This window comes from Prunus persica, chromosome G3 (assembly GCF_000346465.2).
Source record: "Prunus persica cultivar Lovell chromosome G3, Prunus_persica_NCBIv2, whole genome shotgun sequence".
NCBI classification, from domain to species: Eukaryota; Viridiplantae; Streptophyta; class Magnoliopsida; order Rosales; family Rosaceae; genus Prunus; species Prunus persica.
This window is the reverse complement of record NC_034011.1, coordinates 8848276-8859554: the sequence shown is the minus strand read 5'-3', so window position 1 is coordinate 8859554 and position 11279 is coordinate 8848276. Positions and strand designations below refer to the sequence as shown.

The 11279-nt window shown below is 39.1% G+C and overlaps 1 protein-coding gene across 1 annotated transcript; it reads left to right on the top strand.

The window, feature by feature from the left end:
• On the top strand, positions 371-1626 carry LOC109947979 (exopolygalacturonase-like). Its single transcript, XM_020559864.1, has 2 exons — positions 371-400; positions 490-1626. Exons 1-2 carry the CDS (start codon positions 371-373, stop codon positions 1624-1626), a joined length of 1167 nt encoding a protein of 388 aa, XP_020415453.1.

The following is an 11279-nucleotide window of genomic DNA, read 5'->3' as shown; positions in this document are numbered from 1 at the left end:
TAATATAGTGGAAGGATCAAAATCAAGCTGGCATACTAATCCCAGCTTCAATTGGCCAAGCATCGAACTGGTTGTAGGCCAAGAAAAGTATATAGAGTAGAAACTGAAGCATTATCTAGACAATGATGAATTAGTGAATGTATGTTTTAACACTAGCAATTTATTTGCAAATATTAAATATATTAGAATTTTATAGCTCAAAACATGTGAAGGTATCTGAGCGAAGAAAAAAGACCTGTACAAGCACCACAAAATCAAAAAAACCAAAGAACACAACAATTTATCTTTAGTACTTTCCATTTCTTTAACCCAGCATAGGTAGCACAGGCAAGGGCTTTTGTCACACAAATAATGGTGGGCTTGACATAACATGAGAGGTAAGAGGGCCTTTGTTTCCATTGTAGGTGAGATCAATGTCACCGGTAGATAGCAAGCAAAACCTATGGATTATAAGAAAAATTAAAAGAATGCGTTTACCTGGCTCACTAGTATGACGTGACAAGTGCAACATACGGTGCAAAGCCTGGCTCTGATGTCAGTACGGCCTTGGCCAAGGCTTGGAGTGATGCATGTGCATCGCCATCCGCGAGTAAAGTTGTCGTTCCGAGCGGGACATACAAGTTAAAAGAAGCAACTTTCAGAGGCCCCTGTAAGGCTCCTATTGAGATGCAAGTTCAAGGCACATTGCAGGCTCCAGCAGACGCTGGCCAACTCACAAGACCGGATACTTGGGTTGGTTTTCAGTACATTGACATGCTCACCTTATCAGGTGGTGGGACTTTTGATGGCCAAGGAGCACTTTCTTGGAATCAAAATGACTGCCACAAAAACAAAAATTGCAAACCTCCTCCCGTTAATCTGCGGTTTGAATTCCTCACAAATTCCAAAGTTCAGGACATAACTTCACTTAACAGCAAATTTTTCCACATCCATGTTTTCCGGTGCAACCATACTACATTTCAACAGCTTACCATCACAGCACCCGACGAGAGCAGAAACACAGATGGAATCCATATCGGGGCTTCGACTGGTATCAACATTACTCATTCAAAGATTGGAACTGGGGATGACTGTATTTCTATTGGTGATGACTCCCACGAAATCACAGTGACTGGTGTTACTTGTGGGCCAGGCCATGGAATAAGCATTGGAAGCCTTGGAAAATATAAGGAAGAAAAGGATGTGACCGGGATCATAGTTAAGAACTGCACCCTGACTAATACGGAGAACGGTGTGAGAATCAAAACATTTCCAGATTCTCCTTCGCCTAGCTCTGCCTCGGGTATACACTATGAGGATATTATCATGGTTAATGTCAGTAACCCTATCCTCATAGACCAATTGTACTGCCCATATACTAAGTGTGAACAAAAGCCTCCGTCAAAAGTTAAGATCAACAATGTCAGCTTCAAGAACATTAAGGGCTCATCTTTCACTCCACTTGCAGTCAAGCTTGTATGTACCACGGGCAAACCGTGTGAGAATGTGGAGTTGACTGACATTGATCTCACCTACGGTGGAGACAAAGGCCCTCTTACCTCTGTGTGTTCTAATGTCAAGCCCGCAATTACTGGCGTGACAAAGGCTCTTGGTTGTGCTACATCGTCCTTGGCACCTCTTCCTTGATCCAAGAAGTAGAAAGTACTGATTAATGTTCTCTATACATAAATTGATGTGTTCTACTTTGCTTTTGTGCTACATGTTCTCTCCTTTGTCCAAGATAAATGAATACACAACACAATTTTCATCAATGCCAATAGGATTTAGATCCCTCTTATACCATTGTTGACCTATTTGATCCCAATTTTCATCACTGAAAACTTCCCTTGTGAATTTGGCAGTAACACTGCATGATATTTCTGTCTTATATGCCTAAACTTACCAAACATTTAAAGCAAGTGATTTCTCATGAACTAAACGGGTCTAAAGGAAGAAAGTGTAGATCAATAGAGAGACTCTTAATTAGAATAGGGGCTTAAATACCTCCTCACTTTACAACTGGGTCAATATACCCCCTGTCAATGGTTGTGAAAAGGCAAATGCTCCACAAAGGCAAGTTTTGCACCAAGACGTTTAGGCTCGATTAACTTGGTAACAAATGATGAGGATAGTTGATGTCAGATCCGACTGAAGGCTCCTTATCTCTAGAACACACAGAGAACCTCTTGCTCCAGGTATTTGAACTTGGACTCGGCTGAACCATTTGCTCTAGGCATGTTCCTTTGCATTTTCTAACCACTTCATCTTCTTCTCCTTCTTCTCAACTGTATGCTATGGGTGGGTATATGTCATAACAATTGTCTGTAATGGTGGAATTTGTGAAATTAGGGCTCCTCTATTTTTAATTTGGCCTCAACTATTAGGGAAGTTGAATAGTGGTAGGAAAACAGGTTTGAAGAACTATATTGTTCTCCAATTATATTGCACATGTGTCTCACATGCCACGTACGAAGGAATTTTAGATGAAAAGTGATAAAATCTAACGGCAGGTATTAAATTGACAATTTTAATTAATTTGGGTGTTAAATTAGCTGATTTTTTAGTTCATAAAGTTAAGTTCGATTGGGGTCCTAATTTGGGGAGGTCTACCACAATTTACTCTTTTTAATATGTACAACTTTTGAATAGGATGAAAGCGTATCCAAATACTTCTATAAACTTTATAAACTGATGTGGAAAAAACTCAATAATTGATACGGTATTAATTGCAGTGGATACGGTATCAATAAGAACACGTTTGTTTGCTCGAGTTCATAACCTAATTGGAAGGCATCGTATTGCAAGATATGTCAATTCCTACGCAAGACCGGTATTAAACCGTATACAGCAATGAAAGCGTATCCAAATACTTTTCCTGGGCAAGGTTTTTATGAGGCCATGTTTGTTCGCTCAAGCCTGTAACCTTTGACAATTTAAGGAAAATTTACTAGTTCCTCTAAATAAATAAATAATAATATCCGAATACTTTTATAAATTTTTTATGAATTAATGCGGAAAAATCTAAATATAATCGGATACGATATTAATTGCAATTCCATAGAACCAAGACCGGCAAGTTCAGATTGGTCCGGTTCTCCTAGTCATTTTAGTCAATAGCTAGACCATACCACATCAAATGAATAATATTGATTTATATTTCTTTTTTAGGTGCAAACCGGGCCAAACTAGACCATGTCCACCCCTACAAACAGGAGAGAAGGGGTGGGTCTAAAAGCCCTCCCTTGTCGATTTTACCGTCACCTTTGACAGAGGCAAAAGCCTCCTCTGTGAGAGAGAGAGAGAGAGAGAGAGAGAGAGAGTGCTAGGTTGTACTCGCTCGGTTGGTGGGGGCGTGGGAGGAGGTAGTCAAGTTGGGGTGGGACTGAGTAGAGACAATGGCAACGATATCAACCATCCCCACCCAACACCACCACAGATATCGCTGGAAGTGGGGATGGGTTGTGTTTTTGACTATTTTTTTTTTTTGGCAACAAGAGGGGCTAAGGGCACAGAACAAACAGACTAAGCACAAACAACACGGGACCTGGACACCCAATATAAGCACAACAACATTGGACCTGGACACCCCAATAGCATCCTCAGGCAAACAAGTCGCAAGAAATGTAGGCACTCAGTAAAATACTGCACCCCAGTGCCAAACTCAGAACTCTTAGAAGCCAAGATGTGAGCTGCCACATTCTGCTCTCTGAAGATGTGCATAACAGAACATCTCCAACCAGCTTGCACCTTTAACTTGCAACACCTAATAAGGCTAAACAGGGGGTGTGTGGAAATAGTAGAGCTAGAAAGAAGGGCCACATCCACACTAGTGTCACTTTCCGTCTCCACAACACGAAAGCCAAACTCCCAAGCCAAATGAAGACCCAAAAAATGCCCCACAACGCTACAAGAACAAAACCAACACCCAGGTTCACAGAGAAACCCTTAATCCAAGCACTATAATTATCTCTTAAAAGACCACCAGCACTAATAAACCCAGAAACACTGTTACGACTTCCATCTGTGTTAATCTTACAAACTCCATAAGTAGGGGCTATCCAATGAAGTTGAACAACAAACGGCATATAAGAAAGGGAAGGCGGTTTGGTAGTGTTAAACCACTCCAAAGCATACTGAAGAAGTAAATGATGTGGTTCACCAGGCATAACAAACCTTTGATAAAAAAATTCCTTTACATCTCCATTTCCATATAAACGACAGATAAAGTGCAAAAACCAAAGGCCAAGGCAACCCGTTATAGACCTTTCTTTTAGATTGTAGATTCCTTAACAGCCACTCATTAAAATCCACCATATCAGGGCTAGGATTATTTCCAATTTGAAGACAATTCCAAATGGCCAAAGAGAAAGGACAATCTTTAAATAAGTGAGCAATAGTTTCCATAGGATAATCACATCTAGGACAAGTAGGAACTTGAGTGAGGCCTCTCTTCTGCCTTTGCACATTAGTAAGCAACTTTGGATAACAAACGATCCAAAGAAAAGTTTTAACCTTAGGAGGGAGCCGTAACCTCCAAAGAAACTGCCAGTCCCATTTAACTAAAGCCTCTGCAGGTAAAAAGGAACTATAGGCTGATTTAGCCGAGAAAGAACCATTAGGCGTGAACTGCCAAATATATCTATCAGCCCCACTGCCATTAAAACCAGCATGAACACTTCAAATTAACTGAATAATATGAAAAAGAAGACATTCCCTTAAGCAGTTAAAGTCCCAGACCCCCTCATCCAAAAAATCACCAACATTCAGCTGAAGCATTTCCTCAAAAGGATCAATGAGCAAATATTGATACAAAGGACCACAACTCAACCACCTATCAGTCCAAAATAACACATTATCCCCATAACCAACTCTCCACTTAACACCTTTCGAAATGACAGAATTACCATAAAGAACACCCCTCCAGACACTAGAGCTACAAGGGAAAAAAGAGTCCTTCACAGTTAAAATGTTTAGGTGTTTTAAGTACTTAGCATAGAAGACCTGAGACCACAAACCTTGCTCATGTTGAAGAAGTCTTCATCCAGTCTTAGCCAAAAGAGCTTGGTTCATCCAAGCAGACCTTTTAATGCCTAACCCACCAACTACCTTAGGTTTACACACTTACTTTAGCAATAACCTCTTGATATGTTTGTTTACTGACTCTAGTGGGACACCAAGGTACTTACCAAGGCTAGCAGTGAGAGGAGAACCACTTATCATAGCAATTGAATTACCCAAATCAGAGCACGTATTTGGGGAAACACATATCATAGACTTTTCAAAGCTAACTCGCTGACCAGACAACTGACAGAAATCATCCAAACACTATATCATCAACCAAGCTTGATCAATAGTAGCTTCCCTAAAAAGGATTAAATCATCAACAAAGAATAAATGGGAAATATGAGGACCTCCTTGACAAATCTGAACAGACTTCCAAGCTCTATCCTGAATCTTTTGTTGAATGAGATGAGAGAGTTTTTCCGTACACAAAACAAATATATAATGGGAGAGAGGGTCCCCCTGCCTAATACCACACTGAGGAGAGAAAGAGTCAATTAGCTCCCCATTAAGAATGGCCTTGTACTGCACAGAAATGATACACTGCATAAGCAACTCCAAAATGCTTCCTTTAATGCCCACTTCCCAGAGAACCTCCCTAATAAAAGGCCATTGCATACGATCATAAGCTTTGGATAACTCAATTTTCCAAGCTATAAAACCCTTCTTCCCTTTGGCATATTTAAAATTGTGGAGCACTTCTTGAGCAACAATAATGTTATCTGTAATTTGTCTCCCTAGAACAAAACAAACTTGGCTAGAGCTGACAAGCTTAGTCATACATGGCCTAAGCCTAGCCACAAGGATTTTAGAGACCACTTTATAAAGAGTTGCAAAGGCTAATAGGCCTAAGCTGATTCATAAACATAGGCCTCTCCACTTTAGGCACCAAAGCAATCAGAGTCTCATTTAAATGATCAAGAAGGGTGGCAGTATTAAAGCAATCATGTAAAAAGGAAATGATATCATCAGAGCAAACCCCCCAATAATCATGGTAGAAAAGAGCAGGGAAACCATCAGGTCCTGGGGTCTTTAATCTACCAATAGCAAACACACTATTCTTAATCTCTTCAATAGAAACCGGACAACTAAGACCTTCAAGATCAGCCTCTTCAAGGCTAGGATACAACTGAGGAAGCAAAGCATAGTCACCAACCATATCATAAGCACAAAAAATAATTAACAATAATATGTTTCATGCTCTGTTTCTCAGTAATCCAATCCCCAAAATCATCATGTAACCATTCCAACTTATTCATTCTTCGTCTAACAACTGTAGACAGATGGAAGAACCGAGTATTCCTGTCCCCTTCTTTAAGCCAGGTATTCCTGGACTTTTGTAGCCAAAAAGTCTCTTCTTGATCCAGTAGTAAATTGTAATCTTTAGTAAGCTCAACCTCGAGCTCACTAAGGAAAGGATTATGCTCATGACAAAGCTTCTTTTAAATTCCTGCAAGTCTAGCTAAAAGATGCCTTTTCTTTGTAAATAAACACCCAAAAACCTGCTGATTCCAAATGCCAAGCGGAGGCACGAGCCTAGCTGATCTGTGCACAGCATGACCAGCACCAGAACTCCAAAGGTTCATAACAAATTCCTTAAAATCAGGATGGGACATCCACATGGCTTGGAAACGAAAAGGCACATTTGCTCTATTAGGATAATGTTTGGAGTCAAGGCGCACCAAAATAGGACAGTGATCTGAGTTCACCCTAGGAAGATGCAGGAGGTGAGCCTCAGGGAACAAAAGACGCCAATCAATACTACAAAGGCCCCTGTCAAGCCTCTTCCGAATAATTCCTTCAGCATTCTGTTTATTACACCAAGTAAACTTTGCCCCAGTGAAACGCAGGTCAACCAAATGGTTACGATCAATCCACTCAACAAAATTTTTACCACCCTGATCTAAATTACCCCCACATTTCTCATCCACACTCACAATATCATTAAAATCACCTAGAACAAGCCATGGCAGATTGGAAGCTTCAATAAGACCATCAAAGTACTTCCACAAAGCTTCTCAAATCCCAGGGCAAGGGTTTGCATAAACAATAGCTAGAGTGCGGAATAACTTGAAGAGAAACTGAATTCCCATTCCACAACAACCAAACACCCCCAGAAAAACCAAAAGCATCAACAATATGGTAATGAGAAAAACCCAAACTCTGGGCAACACTGAGAGCCCTAGAGCCACTTATTCGAGGCTCAAGAATAGCAAACACATCAATGGCATAAGCCTTTTTTAGGTCCTTAATAGTACTAGCACACCTATCTTTACCAGCACCTCTAACATTCCAAGCAATAATATTCATCATAAAATGATAATAATGAGGGATAATATTAGGTACAAACCTAAATCTGCACATGCTCAGCCTCAACGGCTTCAAAACCATCATGCTCAAAAGAGCTATCAGCTTCTAGTCCAGTATCTGACTCACAATGTTCAGAGAAATTACCCTGATGATCCATATCACTCGCACCGGAAGGCTCAACCTCATTAATTCCCATCTCACTGATATCAGGAGGTTCATGACCAAAAAATAAACTTCCCTTACCCAAAGGCAACTTTGGAAAAAGGGAGCCACCTAAATTAAAAGAAAACTTCCCCCGAACATCATCTTGAACATCAGAGCCCTTAACTTGCAGCCTCGCAGGTTCAATATCATGACAAGAGAAAGATTTAGGCCCAGCTCTTTCTTCCAAGGCCTCCTTAAAACAGAACCACTTTTAACACCACCACCACTAGAATTAGCTACCACGGAATTGGAAATGTCCTTGAGAGGTTTTTTAAACACCCTTGTGCCAGAGTCACGAGAGGAAGCAAATTTCACCCCAGCACTTTTTCCCTTAGTAGAATAAGTATTTGCAAAAGAACCTTGTTTTTTAGAACTAGAATCACTAGTCTTAACAGGAGTAGATCCCTCCATATCCTCTTCTCTGCCAACCTCCTCAATCAACACATTGAAACGAGAACCAAAGACAGGACTAATAGCTTTCGTACCAGTATCCTTTGTATTCCTCTTGCTAAGCTCAGCACCCTTCCCTATATCATTTGTGCTATTCTTCCTAAAATTCCTTGGCTTCAACAACATCCACTCCCCGTGCATCTTTGCTGGAACCTCAGCCTCCTTTGTAGCAGCACCTAAATTCACATTAACCTGGACAGTAGAAATATCCTCCATACAATCAGCATTATCTGACTCTGGAACCTACTGTTTGGCTTGCAAAATAATAGGGCAAGAATCTCTCCCATGCCCAAAACATCCACATTCAAAGCAAACCAAATTAATTCCCTCATACACAACCCCATATGTACGGCCTTCAATCTTAATGAATGGGGTAAAAGGCTTAGCCAAATCAAGTTCGGCACAAATTCGAGCAAACTTACCACGACCTTGACTGAGAGTATGAGCATCCACCTTGACCGTAGCACCAACAAGATTTCCAATTTTTTCCATGACATCAACACGAAAATATTCAACGTTCAGCCCATTAATTCAAACCCAAGCAGTCATATGGGTGATCTTCTCCTTCTTCGCATTAAACCCAGGCTTCCATTTCTGTGTCACAATGCATTGGCCAACAATTTGTCAAGGACCACCAGTGAGCACGTATCTCATATCTTCCTCATAAAGGAACTTCACAATGAAGTAGTTATTCTCTAGATCTATTAAGCTCATAGGACCCTTAAGTGCCCATCTCTGGAGAAGACGAGATCTGAGAAATGTGTAAGCCAGAGGACGACCCATGAGCTTAATAATTACAGCAAAACGCCAAGGCCGATACAAAGAGCTCCTTACTTTGCTTGAGAAATGTGTTGAGGGAATTGCCCCTTGCTGAATTACAACATCATCATCGCTTAATTTTGACTTTTTTCAATTTAATGTTATGTTATTATTTTACTTAATTTTTTTTTACTTTTTTTTAAATTATTTCAAAAATAAATAATTTTTTATGAATATTTTATTGCACATCAGCAAAAAAATTGAAACTCATGTTTGCCACGTCATCATTTAACATATGTATTAATGGCCTAACTAACCTATTCTTTTTTAATAGCAAATTGTTATTATACCAGGCATAGAATTCTGAACCTATTTATGATGAATTCTTAAAAGGAATGGTCTACAATGGTAGTTTTCTATTCTTTTTCTTGTTAGTTTTCTAATTTATGATGCCTTTACTATACAATTACTTTTATTTTTACACTTGGGAAGTTCTTCTCATGTTAGTAGAAATTATTGTGGTAGCAAATTTCCTCCCAGGTAGATTTATGGAAGATCTTAACTCCACTTTAAATGTTCTTCCAAGATTTCCTGCAAAACAAGAATAATAAATCGGATAAACACCAGTGTGGTGGTGGTCTTGGGCCCTCCGATGCCCAAGTCGAAAAATAGTCTCAAGGAGATGTGGGTATTTTAAAAAGGAATAGGAGTATTTTCTTAGGGAGAAAATGGGGCTGGTGTGAGAGCCACACAGAGAGAGGAGGCATGTGTGCCTTTAGGGTTTTCAAGCAAGGGTTTTGGAATTACCTCTTTTGTGTGTAACCTTTGGTTTTCCTAAAAGAATTATTCTTTCTATCCTTCTGGAAATATTAATTCTCTATTTCATTACCTTCTATGATAGCCAAGTTATCCCATATTAATATTGAGTGCTGCTATTTCCACCCACCTGTCTTATGTTTCCACCCACATTATCTTTAAACTTTTAAAGACAAATTTAACCTCATTATATAAAATGACTTAAAAGGACTTCAGGAAAAAGAAAGAGGAAAAAAAAAAAAAACTTAGACTATGTTCTTACGTAACCCTATCGTTTGACAGAAAGAGAAAAAAACAAAAGAAAGCTATGACTCCTAGCTCATGATTCCTCTTATGACTTTTCAATGCTCAGAACTCAATTCTCAAATAATTTTCTTCTCTTTTCGATTCATTCAATCAAATTGTTTTTGAAGAAGAAAACAATAGGGGAGTGGATGTTGAAGAGAATGATTTTGGCGAAAAGGTAAGGAAATCCTTTTTGAACAGAATTTCTAAGATCTTTACAAGTACTTAAAGCATTGGGAGATCAGTATTTCTTGGACTCTAATTTTTTTTCTTAAACAAATTAAAAATATGAAAACCTGAGGATGAACAAGTTTCTGTCAGCGGACAAGAAAGTTTGGAAGGTGGGTAAAGAGGTTGCTCGGTGCGTTTAGAAATTGGGGAGCGGGTGCCAGGTTTTGGTTTCAAGGGCTGGTCATTTTTTGCATGCTGACTAGCCATTGTCATCAAATTTCGTGATATGAAGTTGCTTCTTTTATCGTTTTACTACTGTATTACTTACTATTGTTTGCTTTCAGATTTCAAATTTAGTAGAAAATAAGATACAGCAAAAATGAGAGAGAGATGTGTGGGCATCAGATAGAGAGAAGACATGAGCAGAGAGAATAAAGGAGAGAGGAAATGAGGTAACAATTAAAAGGGTATTTTAGGAATATTGGTGGGTGGAAAAATAGGACTGTGTTTTTTAAAATTTATATGGTGGGTGGGAAGATAAGGTATGTGGGAAAATAGGACAGGTGAGTGGAAATAGCAGCACTCTTAATATTTGTCTTCATCGTATAAGTACGCAGTTTGTTATAACAATTTGGATTTTTATATTTTTAAATAGATGATATGCAAGCATGAGAGTCGTATTGTGGATTCTCTCGCCAAAGAAAATAAATGTATCGACTTCTGATTTGATTGCAGTAATCTTAGAAGATTTTTGTTCAAAAGAATCATGAAAAAGCGTTACTTGGACTTATTAATTGGTCCACCAAGAAGGATGACATCTTTTTTTTTTTTTTGAGAAATTCTATGATTGCATTCATAATTTAGCCAAAAAAGCCACTAGTCACAAATGGCCAATACAAACTAGTCACAAAAGGGCCATTACAATAACGGAGCAAATTAAGAAAATCAGGTATGTCTCCACCAATGATCAGGCAAGATCGAAGAAACTCTGGCATAGGCATCCCAACTAAGATTGCAAACTTAGAATAATAAAAAAGAGATAAAGCTTGAAAAAACCAAGCCATAACAATACAAATAAAACTCTCACCAAGGAGAGATGAAAATCTCTCACCAAGGAGAGATGAAAATCTCTCACAAAGGAGAGATGAAAAACTCTCACAAAAGGAGAGGTGAAAACTACACAGAGAACCCAAAGAGTCTCTGCAACTTATTCCAAACATAAAGAAACTGCAAAAAAGATGGTG